Genomic DNA, 12594 nt, shown 5'->3' on the forward strand with positions numbered 1-12594 from the left:
GTTAGAAAGAAGATATACAGGCCAGGTGTGGTGGTTCATGCCTGTAATCCCAGCACTTTGGGAGGCCGAGTCAGGAGGATCGCCTGAGGCCAGGAGTTGGAGACCAGGCTAGGTAACACAGTGAGACCCCTGTCTCTACAAAATAAATAAATTTTTTAAAAAATGAAAAGATTGGCCGGGCGCGGTGGCTCACGCCTGTAATCCCAGCACTTTGGGAGGCCGAGGCGGGTGGATCACCAGGTCAGGAGATCGAGACCATCCTGGCTAACACGGTGAAACCCCATCTCTACTAAAAACGTAAAAAAATTATCCGGGCGTGGTGGCGGGCTCCTGTAGTCCCAGCTACTCGGGAGGCTGAGGCAGGAGAATGGCGTCAACCCAGGAGGCGGAGCTTGCAGTGAGCCGAGATCGCGCCATTGCACTCCAGCCTGGGCGACAGAGCCAGACTCCGTCGCAAAAAAAAAAAAAAAAAAAAATTAGCTGGGCGTGGTGGTGCACGCCTGTAGTCCCAGCTGCGTGGAGGCTGAGGTGGGAGAACCACTTAGTCCGTGAGGTCAAAGCTGTGGTGAGCCGTGATCGTGCCACAGCACTCCAGTCTGGGCAACAGAGTGAGACCCTGTCTCAAAAAAAAAAAACAGAAAGGAAGAAAGAAATCCTCTACACGGGCTAGAAGAGAATAACCAGACCCCTAAGCTTCAAGCCAGGCGGTGCTAATGGGCGAGTTACACACGGGAGAGTGCCCAAGGGGACCTCAAGGCGTTCCCTTGGGATAAAGTGTGGTCAAAACAGCTGTGTTTATCCTGAAAGCGCAACGCGGAGGCTCCAATTTGGGCCCGGGCTCCGCCCCACGGGCTGCACTGCTGCCCTCGGAGAGGCAAAGATAGGGCAGGCGTTATTAGTCCCACTCACAAGGGGGAACTCTTCAGCTGAGGGAGGCGAAGTGACAGCCCCAATGTTGCACAGATGGTTCTGAGGCCAAACGAGGTCAGGAACCCAGAAGCCAGGATCTAGTTTGACGCAGACCTGCGGGAGGCGGGCGGTAAGGGATGCGTTCTCCCTGACACCGGTGCCTTCGCCTCTCTGCGCCCTGCAGGCGCCCCCAGTTCCCCAGCCTCCCAGACCTCGCATCTGCCCCGGGGCTCAGCTCCCAGGGACTTCCGGGAGCAGCTGGCCCCGCCCCAAGGCTCCTTCGGGCTGCGCGATTGGCACCGCGGGCCGGGGGCAGGGCCGGAGCGCCGAGCCAACGTGATGGCGTCAGGGGCCGGGGCGCCGCTTCCTGTTGTCAGTGGCCGAGAGACCGCATCGTCGGCTCGGAGGCTGAGGGGCTGCCGCGGCCGGGATCGCCACTCGCCTCGCTCCTCGCTCAGCTTGGTGAGTTAGGAGGGGGTCAAGATGCGAGGAGGGCGGCGGAGGGGTGGGAGGGCCGAGGCGCGAACGGGCGGTGGGCCTCCCGCTCCCTCCGCGATTCCCAGCCCCTGGTTACCCTGAGACTGCCCGGCTTCAGAGCCCTCAGCCCTGTCCAGCCCGCGCCCGCCCCGCTCCGACCCAGCCTTCCCCCTGCACCGCCGCTGTGGCCCCGTCCCCTCCATCTGTCCAGCCCCCAGCCCGCGGCCGCATCCCCTCACCAGCGGTCTTGCTTAAATGCAGCTTCACTCGTGACCCCACTTTACCCCAGTTCCAACCCCGATCTCGGCCACGTCCCTTCGCCCCGCCCTGACACACCTCATCCTCTCTCCCCACCCCTCTGGTAATCCCGATGCTCCGCGCTCACCTCCCCGAGACCCACCATTCAGGTTTCCCCTTTTCTGGCTCAGCTTTCTTATCCCAGTCACCCGCATCCCCTGTCCCGCTCCCCAAGATCTGCTCATCCCAAACGTTCTACCTCCGCCTTCTCACCTAAGACCCACCCCCAAAGTAGGTGCCCTGTTGAGCTCACCGCTTTCTTCTGGATAACTCCGATCTCAGCCTTATTCCAAGTCTTAACTGTGTCTTCTCGTCCTTAGTCTCCTAGCCCACTGTATACCTTCCTTTGCGTCTCCTGCCGTACTGAGGACAGCCCATCCCTAAGTCTTTGCCAAACTGTCCCGAACTCTTGCTGCCTCCTTTCCTACCACCCTCACCCAATCTTGTTAAAAATGACATCTCCGTGTCCTTTCACCCCCGCTGACCCACCGCAACTCTTCACCCCGACTCTGCGTCCGTTGCTTCCCTCGACCCAACTCCCATTCAACCTGAGAACTTAGTGCAGAGTCGCCTGCCAACTCCACCAGCTGCCCCTCAACAGCCAAATGTAGGTGCTCACTCAGACCCGCAGTTACAGACTGAGCAGCATGATTGGCTGGTGCAGGGGCTCAGGTGGTAAATAAGGGTGGAGGAGCAGTGGGCTCTCCCCAACTCTTGGGTGGGGCCGGGGTTTTTCCTGGCATCTGGTCTCCTGCACCTGTCCTCAGGGATTGTGTTTCTGGCATTCATATTAAATGACTTGTGCTGGCTGCTGGAATGGTAGGTACCATTCAAATATCTGGAAGGTGAAAGATGGCCACTCACTCAGCTCACTTAGCACAGAATGATGGAAGCTGTCACTTCCTTCTGGTTGGTGTTCTCGCCCTGGAGAGCTTCTGGGAAGTTCTGTGTGGTGTTGGCTGTGGTCACAGAATATTGTTCGTGTTCCTTTTCTTGGCACTTGTAAGGGCCTCTCCCTGCCAGAGCTGATGGCAGATCAGTCCTGATGCTGAATTCAGGGGATATGATGGGTGCCAGAGGCAACGTTACCTGTTGTGAAGAGTATAGGTGAGTAGGTCCTGGGGAGGCTGAGGCCTAGGTGGGTACAGAGACTCTTGAATCGCTTTCTTTTCTTATAAGTGCTGGATCATTGACTTTTGGCCATCTGGGTTTCATGAACACAGGGAACCATGTTATCTCAGAGTAGCTGAGGCAGAAGGACATTCCAGAGGCACCCAAGTCCCATGCTCAGCATTTATAGTTTCCTGGGGGCTTTTTGGTACACATTTTCTCTGAATCCTGAGGACCCAGCATCAGATGGGTGGGCCATTTGATTGCAGCTTTTTTCTTTCTTTCTTTCTTTTTTTCGACGGAGTTTACTCTTGTTCCCCAGCCTGGAGTGCAGTGGCATGATCTCGGCTCACCGCAACCTCTGCCTCCCAGGTTCAAGCGATTCTCCTGCCTCAGCCTCCCGAGTAGCTGGGATTACAGGCATACACCACCATGCCCAGCTAGTTTTGTATTTTTAGTAGAGATGGGGTTTTCTCTGTGTTGATCAGGCTGGTCTCCAACTCCCCACCTCAGATGATCCACCCACCTCGGCCTCCCAAAGTGCTGGGATTACAGGCGTGAGCCGCCACGCCCGGCTGATTGCAGTTTTAAAGGGCCCCAAAGAACATTGTCTCTGCTTGCCACTTATAGTCGTATTCCTTTGAAAAGTGAATGCTGTTTACCTTCAATGTCCTCCCATTAATATGCAGTATATTTAAGTTGTTTTCAGCCTTACTGGCAGCTTGGCTTAATGACAGGAGCTCCACAGTTACCCCAGCACTTAAGAGTTGTATACCCCAACTTCCCACAGTGTGTGAAGTGGAGGTACTTGCCCCGTGCCTTGTTTTTATTTTATTAATCAATTCATTCAACAGCTTATTTTTTGAGCACCAGTGTGTGCCAAACGCTGTTCCAGGTACTAGAAATACAATGGTGAATGGGTCAGGCAACGGTCCTGTTTTCATTCATTCAGAGTTTAGTCCTTGTTAGAATCCTCTGGGATATGGGACAAGAATACAGGGAAGCTGGGTGATACTGGATGGAAGGAAGGAGGGAGGAAAGAAAGATAGCTAGTGTTCACTGACTCCACAATTCTGCCCTCATCCACTAGCCCTGAGTCTGGGAATCACAATCTAGAAGTTTCTCACCCTTCATCTGGTATTTAATTGCTTCAAAGCTCCAACCCCCACCACCCCACCCATCACAGAAATCCAGCTTTCCTCAGGTGGACAGAGGTGCGGTTTCCTCAGTCAGCACTCACATGCCTGAAAGATCAGCTGCCTTTCTGAATCAGAGGGTAACTTTGTCATTCTTTTCCAATTGAAAAAACATGACTCATCAATTGGTACAGCAGTTGGATGGCTTAAAGCCAGGCTGTGGCTCTGAACAGCCAGTTACACAATTCGGGCAGTGGAGAGAAGGCCGTGGGGAGTGGCTGAGGAGTCCCTCAAGAGAAGAGGTTGCTGTTCACTGATGGTGGAGTGTTTTGAGAGTGGTGAAACCAGGTTATCCCTTTCTTCTTTTAACGTAAGTCTCATCCAAGTCATTCTCTTTTTTTGCTTCCTTGATCTCTGGAGGAAGTGAAATTGGACATATAGAGAAGGCCAGGCAGTATAATGCAGGAAACCAACCGGAACTGTTCCTTCCTAACTATGTTGGAACATTTAAGAAAGTATAGCTCTGAGACTTTAGGAGCATTGGTAGGACCTGGTCTCAGCTGGTTGGGGCTATAAACCTGATTGGCAGAACTGTTTCTTGTTGGTTTCAGACCTTCTGTGATGAAATGGAGCTTCCGAGTACCTCTAAAGAAGAAGTAATAGTTTGTCTGAATTTGAGCCAAAGACCTGAGGCCTTTTGGTCCAGGGAAAGATGCAGGAGTTGGGATGAAGAAACCAGAGAGTTCTGTCCCTTACCCGAGACCCATTGCTACTGAGCCTCAGTTTTGTCCTCTGTAAAACAGGGATAATCACTCTCTCACGGGATTGCTGTGAGAATTAAATGAGGTTAGAGAGGGACATCAGAGAAGCTTGCTTTCTGCACTCTGGAGAGCTATGTGAAGGCGAATGAATACATAGGGTGGCAGTAGACTTGGTGTGGTTTGGGGCTTCCTAAATGGCACCAGTCACCTTTCCCCTGCTAAGCTTTCACCCGTCATGTTCAAGAGCCCTTTGGTACTGTTGCCCAGCTTTGCCTCACTCCCTTCAGGTAGGTCTCCTTGAAGCCACACCTCTCTTCACTTTGGTTCTTTGTGTCAATGAAGAGCGTTTTGAGGACAGAAAGTGGAACCAGTTCCATAGGATGGTAGATTCAGAATCTGGGCCACCAGGGTGGGTGACGCAGTACTGTCCCCACAGTCAAGAGACACAAAGCCTCCTTCTGATTCCCGCCATGAGTTCTTATGTCACTGACCATCTGAGCCCTGCCTCCCTGAGCATGATGGAACAGATACAGATAGGTGGGGTGCTATGGCTGCCTACAAACAGAGGTGTCCTGCATTGTGGCTGGAACCCCAGAGACTCAGTCCTGTCTTGTGAATTTTCAAGTGGCTCTTCTGCTGGATTTCTCTGAGCTCTTGTCAGTCATTTTGTGGCATTTCTGACTCTGTTTTAGGCCAAGTGACCCTTCTCTTGTCTGGCCCTGTCTCTCTTAGCTTCAGTTTATTATTATTAATTTTTTTTTTTTTTGAGATGGAGTCTCGCTCTGTTGCCCAAGCTGGGGTGCAGTGGCACGATCTTGGCTCACTGCAAGCTCCACCTCCTGGGTCCACGCCATTCTCCTGCCTCAGCCTCCCAAGTAGCTGGGATTACAGGTGCCCGCCCGGCTAATTTTTTGTATTTTTAGTAGAGATGGGGTTTCACCGTGTTAGCCAGGATGGTCTCGATCTCCTGACCTCGTGATCCACCCGCCTCGGCCTCCCAAAGTGCTGGGATTACAGGCGTGAGCCACCGCGCCCAGCCAGCTTCAGTTTATTATTTATTTATTTATTTGAGACATAAATTATTTATTTATTTATTTATTCTTGCTTTGCTGCCCCAGCTGGAGTGCAGTGGCACGATCTCGACTCACTGCAACCTCCGCCTCCTGGGTTCAAGTGGTTCTCCTGCCTCAGCCGGTATGTAGCTGGTAATACCAGTAGCTGGTATTACAGGCATGGGCCACCATGCCTGGCTAACTTTTGTTTTTTTTTAATTAGAGACAGGGTTTCACCATGTTGGCCAGGCTGGTCTCAAACTCCTGACCTCAAGTGATCCTCCTGCCTCGGCCTCCCAAAGTGCTAGGATTACAGGTGTGGGCCACGGCACCTGGCCTATTTTGTTTTCTTAGCATACTGTTACTTTGGCCAGAGCACTCACTTACCAATGGCCTGCTCCTCCCAGTGAATACTCTGTGAATACTCTATCACTCTCAGCTAATTAGTTAATGAGGTCTTAATGGGCCTGGGCTATAATTCAAATTATTGGGTCTAAGTCCTTAGGGTCCCGGCCCTGTAGCTGGTTAAGGGAAGGGCAACTTTGGGGCTTCGGGCTCTCTCTAGAAGGGTGGGCCTGAGGGCCTCAGGCCACTGGAAATTGTGGACTGGGATTGGAGCCCAGGGTTTCGGAGCCAGAGAAGCTGGACGTGGCCTGCTGAGCTGCAAAAGGGTAGCCTTGATGGAGCCTGACCTCAAGACGAGGCCTGTTTCTGGAAGTGACCCTAGATGCAGAGTCACTGCAGCATACAACCCCCTTTTCCTGTCACCCCGTGGCCAGAATGTGGAACTGGTCTCCGGAGGAGGGCTCTGAGAATCCCTGGGTAGCTGGGAGCAGACTATGGTGAAGGGTGAGGCAGTCAGATGGGGCTGTAGTCAGGACTGAGGGCTCTTCTGGCCATCTGCAGCACCCGGCCTGTTACTGGGTCTGCAGGAACCATCCTCCATACATGCCTGCTTCCTCCTAAGGGACCTGACTTAGGGAGGTTGGCTCTGGGTCCTGACTCCCTGTGTCCTGTTTGCCCTCTGCTATCCCCAGAAGCCAGAGATCCAATCAGAGCACCTTCCACCATTTAGGGCCAGCCTGCCTGTCTGCTTTCCAAACCTCATGCTGCTCCAGGGCTGTCCAGGAAACCTTTCCTGCCACACTGGCCTTAATGTTCCCCTGCACCCCCTGTTCCCGGCCCCCAGCAAAAGGGTCTTCCCAGACCACCCCTGGAATCCTAGCTCTGAGGTGATGGCACTGTTGATGAAAAAGCCAAAATCTGTTAAATATTCGAAGAGGTTTATTCTGAGCCAAATGTGAGGGCCATGACCTGTGACATAGTCCTGGGAGGTCCTGAGAACATGTGCCCAAGGTGATTGGGGTACAGCTTGATTTTTATCCAAGTTACAGGCAGAAGTTACAGGCAAAGACATAAATTAATATATGTAAGGTATACATTGGTGGGGACAGGGTAAGGTGGATTAAAAGATTTTCCTGATTGGCAATTGGCTGAAAAAGTTAAACTTTGCCTAAAGAGTTAAAAGTCAGCAGAAGAAAAGCTTGGGGTTAAGATAAGGTGGGTTGTGAAAGCCAAGGTTCATGTAACATAGATGAAGCCTTCAAGAGAATAGATGGTAAATGTCTCTAAGGTGTCAGACTCTTAGTTAAATCTCCTCTAAATCAGGAAAAGGCCTAGAAAGGGAAGGGAATCTCTGCAGGACATAAATTTTCCCAACAAGAGATGGCTTTGCAGGGCCATTCCAAACTATGTCAAAAATATACTTGGGGGTAAGATACTTTGATTTCCTTAGGGCCTATTATCTCCCATGTGATGTTAGACCAGTCAGGTTGGAGTTGGTATCTTAATTGCTGAGAGTCTGTTCTGTCAGTCTTAGGATTCTGTTTTAATGTTAATGCTGGTCAGTTGTGTCTAAGCTCCGAAAGGGAGAGGCTAGGACGAGGCATGGCCCACGCCCCACTTCCTGTCATGGCCTGAACTCAGTTTTCAGTTTTTTTGAAATCCCTTTGGCCAAAGGGGGCCCATTCAGGCAGTTGGGGAGCTTAGAATTTTATTTTTGGTTTACAGCACTCACTCAGGAATTGGGTTTTCCTACGGCTGGGGTTGGCTTCCTCCTGGGGGCTGGTGGTGGAGTCAGGCCGCTTATCAGCCCTGGGACCTCAGGAACTTCCTTGACCTGGGTCAGCTGCCATATCCTTATCTGTCAGGTGGAGACAATAAAACAGCACTCCTAGGGTCCTTAGGAGGAACATAAATTAGGCAATATATGTGAAGAGAACTGAGCCCATTTAACTTTTCTTGGTTTTGTTAACTTCTTTGTGCGGTGATTGTTTGAGAGCTGAGACAGACATCACCTTTCCCGGTGTTCCCCTGATGCTCAGCCAGGAGTTGGCTAGAGATTTGTTTACGTGTGAATGTGCCTGCCTGGCCCAGGTCTGTCCAAGTTGCTGTGGTGGGGCCAAGCCAGTCAGCAGCCCCCTCAGGCTCAGGCTAAAGTCCCCACCCCACCCACCCCACCCCACCCCACCCCACTCCACCCACTCCCAGGAGGAAGCTGGCAGCCCTGAGGGATTTAACCACTCACTGACTTCAGCTCTTCCTGCATACTCATTTAGGTGATGACATTCTTGGTCTGTAGGTTTAGGTGGCCACATCCACTGGGATGACAGATGCCAGGTACAACATATCAGGTACAGGTACATATCAGGCCCCGTGACAGGCATTTTACACATTCTCCATCTGAGAGGTCTGAGCATGCCTACCTGATTAGTGGCAAACTGCGATGAGACGTCATGGTCATCCCAGTTAGACACGTCCCTGTCTGTGCTGCTCAGGCCAGACCCTCGAAGCCCAAATGAAGAGCAGAAGTGTAGCAAGGGAGCCCTCCCCTTTTGAAGCCGTTCCAGTGGTACTTTTTACTGCTGAGCTGGCAGATGTTGGACTGGGACAGGAGTGAGGGATGGGGGCAGGGTGTTGCAGGACCCAGCCCCTGAATGTGATGTGTGAGCCTGTGAGCCCCTGCTTCCTGGTCCCAGTGGGTTCCTGCCACCTTCAGCTGCAGCCTCCCCCTCGAACCTGCAGCTCCGTATCTGAATCAGCCTGTCATTCCCTGCCTACAGGTTTCGATCCTACAGGGCCTTGGCTTTCTGGGCAGCATTTGATGTGAAGCGCCCTTACCACCTACTCCTTGGGGTGGACCCACCCCTGGCACCCAGGACTCCTTGCCTCCCAACGACTAAGCCCCCTGGGCTTTCCTTCCTTGTTTCTTTCCTTCAAATCTATTATCAGTTTTTACTTTTGTGTTCTTCAAAGGCCTTTTTGGTTGCAGTTTGAGTAAGAGAGGCTGACCTCCTGCTGCTTGCTGGGAATGGACTCTGGCTGGGGGGAAGTTCCCTGCCCATTCATCTGGCTGCCATCTGTCTCTTCAGGTGTCATGTGATTCTCTGAGGGAGCAGCTGCATGAGTGGAGATGCTTTCAGTGGAGAATGGACTGGACCCCCAGGCTGCCATCCCGGTAGGTGGGTGAGGGAAGATCAAGGGCGGGGAAGGGCTGCAGGGGACAGTTGTATCATCGGCTTGGCTCACTTCGAAATGAATGGGCACTGTCCTGCAAGAGAGACCAGGTTGAGAAAAAGTTACAGCACAAGCAGGCTCTGAGGAGACCCTGTCTTTTCTAGATCACCTTATTGGTGATAAGATGGAGATTTATGAAAAGCAGTGGGAATTTAAGATCAGTAACCTGAAGACCAAGGATTTCCATTCAGCCCTTCAGCCCTCTGCCCTTAGGCCATGATTTGGTCACAGTCTCAAAGCACTGAATGGGTGGGAAACAGATATTCCCAGGCACTGGTTTGTTGTTTCAGTAATGGAGGTAAATTGGTAACTTACATGTATCTGAACACTTACCATTTTCTAGGATATTCTAAACGTAATTATTTGTGAGCAGTTCACTGGAGCCCCCTAGGACCTTTTCTTGGACAGCCCTTTGCACCCTCCTGGGCTATCTTGGGTACTCCAGATAGAGCTCTCTGTTCTCTTGGAGAGGCAGGAAGTCAGGTAGCTTTGGGGCTGGTCCCTTAGCAGCATCCTGAGATGGCTTTCGGGGAAAAGCCAGGATTTCCTTTCCTCCCCACTGCTGCTTCCCAGCTCAGAGAACTCTCTGCTGGAAAGAAACTGTAGCTCTCAGAGACGTGCCTTTCCCCGTCCTGGCCACAGGAGAGTCCAGCTCCACCTGTTTCCCAGCTGGGTTTCATGCAGAGGCTCTTCCCTCCCCTCTGCACCCCCACTCTCCCACCCCCAGTGCCTGCCGAATCCCACCCCAGGACCCTCCAGAGCTAGGGCAGAAGCCTGGCCAACCCAGCCTTCTAACAACAGCTGCACAAACTGACTCCATGAGGGTATGCCTTTCTTGAGGGTATGCCTTATTTCTCCCTGTATACCCTAACCCAACACCTAGTAGGTGCTCAATTGAACGAAGTATGTATGTACTTTTTAAATATAATATACAAATAACATCTTGCTTTTAAAAGAACATTTAAAATTAGACTATTTCAAGATTAAAAACTTTTGAGCTTCAAAGGATACTATCAAGAAAATGAAAAGACAACCCACAGAATGGGAGAAAATATTTGCAAATCAAATATCTGATAAGGGTCTAGTATCCAGAATGTATAAAGAACACTTATAACTCAACAATAAAAAGACAAATAATCCAGTTATAAAATGGGTAAAGGATTTAAATAGACCCTTCTCCAAAGAAGATACACACATGGCCAATAAAGATGCTCATTATCATTAGACATCAGGAAAATGCACATCGAAACCACAGTGAGATACTACTTCACACCCCCTAGGATGGCTGTAATAAAAAAGGCAATAACTAGTGCTGGCAAAAATGTGGAGAGATTGGAACTCATATATTGCTGGTGGGAATGTAAAATAGTGCAGCCACTTTGGCACACAGTTTGGCAGTTCCTTGATAAGTTAAACATAGGGTTATGTGTACAATTCCACTCTTAGATATATACCCAAGAGAACTAGAAATATCAGTCCACTCAAAAACTTGTACATGGATGTTCATAGCAGCATTATTGATAATAGCAAAAGAGTAGAAACAACCCAAATGTCTATTAACTGATGAATAGATGAATAAAATGTGGTATATCTAGGCAGCGGAATATTTTCTGGCAATAAAAAGGGATGAAGTCCTGATACATGCTACAACATGATGGAAAATATGCTAAGTGAAATAAGTCAGATTCAAAGGGTCATATGCTATATTGATATCTATTCATGTGAGATGTACAAAATATGCAAAGCCACAGAAACAGAAAATAGATTAGTGACTGCATTCACTTCATATTCCCCTTTCTCCCAGCCCCTGGCAATCACTAATATACAGTATTTCTTTTTGGGGTGATGAAAATCGTTTTTGTTTTTTGTTTTGTTTTGTTTTTTTGTTTTGTTTTTTTTTGAGACAGAGTCTCACTCTGCTGCCCAGGCTGGAGTGCAGTGGCACGATCTTGACTCACCACAAACTCCACCTCCCAGGTTCAAGTGATTCTCATGCCTCTGCCTCCCAAGTAGCTGGGATTATGGGCGTGCACCACCATGCCCGGCTAATTTTTGTATTTTTAGTAGAGATGGGGGTTTCACCATGTTGGCCAGGCTGGTCTCGAACTCCTGACCTCAGGTGATCCACTCGTCTTGGCCTCCCGAAGTGCTGGGATTACAGGCGTGAGCCACCATGCCCGGCCAGAAAATCTTCTAAAATTAGGTAGTGGTGATGGTTGCACAATTGTGTGAATATACTAGAAACAATTGAAGTGTATACTTTAAATGGGTGTATTTTATGGTATATGAATTATATCTCATTAAAACCGTTATATTTTTTCAAATTTAACTTTTCAAAGAATGTTAACATTTAGTGTTTTGGCTGAAATCAAAATAAAAGATTAAAATATGTAGCCATAATCCTATCACCCAACAATTCAAACCAGTTTTTCTGTAATCCCTTCCAGTCCTTTTCCAATCACTTATGTGATTTTCACATACTTGTAATTATGCTCAATTTTTACTCTATATTTCCAAAAGACTCTATGTACATTTTGTGGTGTATTCATTTAACAAACATTTATTGAGTATTTCTATGTGCCAGGCACAGTGCCAAGTGTTGACACAAGGATGAATAAAACACTAGTCTTAGTGCCACACTCAGCTCTTTTATATATATGTTTTTTGTTTTGTTTTGTTTTGTTTTTCTGAGATGGAGTCTCACTCTGCCACCCAGGCTGGAATGCAGTGGCACGATTTTGGCTCAGTACAACCTCTGCCTCCCGGGTTTAAGTGATTCTCCTGCCTCAGCCTCCTACGTAGCTGGGATTACAGGCACTCACCACCACACCTGGCTTTTTTTTTTTTTTTTTTTTTTGAGGCGGAGTCTCGCTCTGTTGCCCAGGCTGGAGTGCAGTGGTGCGATCTCGGCTCACTGGAAACTCCGCGTCCCGGGTTCACGCCATTCTCCTGCCTCAGCCTCCCGAGTAGCTGGGACTACAGGCGCTGCCACCACGCTCAGCTATTTTTTTGCATTTTTAGTAGAGATGGGGTTTCAGCCTGTTATCCAGGATGGTCTCGATCTTCTGACCTCGTGATCCACCCACCTCGGCCTCCCAAAGTGCTGGGGTTACAGGCGTGAGCCACCATGCCCGGCCCACACCTGGCTAATTTTTGCATTTTTAGTAGAGACAGGGTTTCATCATGTTTGCCAGGCTGATCTCAAACTCCTGACCTCAAGTGATCCACCTGCCTTGGCCTCCCAAAGTGTTGGGATTACAGGCGTGAGCCACCACA

At 49.9% G+C, this 12594-nt stretch overlaps 1 protein-coding gene across 3 annotated transcripts in view; it reads left to right on the forward strand.

The window, feature by feature from the left end:
• The first annotated feature begins 1221 nt into the window (after nt 1–1221).
• Nucleotides 1222–12594, forward strand: part of LOC101151290 (pleckstrin homology domain-containing family M member 1) — a 71080-nt gene continuing 59707 nt past the window's right edge. For 2 of the 3 annotated variants that reach the window (XR_010133598.1, XM_055387810.2), the window contains exon 1: nt 9175–9259. Coding sequence is in view for 2 of the 3 variants with exons in the window: in XM_055387810.2 (XP_055243785.2) it covers nt 9215–9259 (45 nt within the window). In the remaining variant the exon portion in view is untranslated. Of the gene's footprint in view, nt 1372–9173; nt 9260–12594 lie in introns of those variants that run through there. The other variant, XM_063705775.1, reaches the window with a different exon arrangement.

Source organism: Gorilla gorilla, chromosome 4, assembly GCF_029281585.2.
Source record: "Gorilla gorilla gorilla isolate KB3781 chromosome 4, NHGRI_mGorGor1-v2.1_pri, whole genome shotgun sequence".
NCBI classification, from domain to species: Eukaryota; Metazoa; Chordata; class Mammalia; order Primates; family Hominidae; genus Gorilla; species Gorilla gorilla.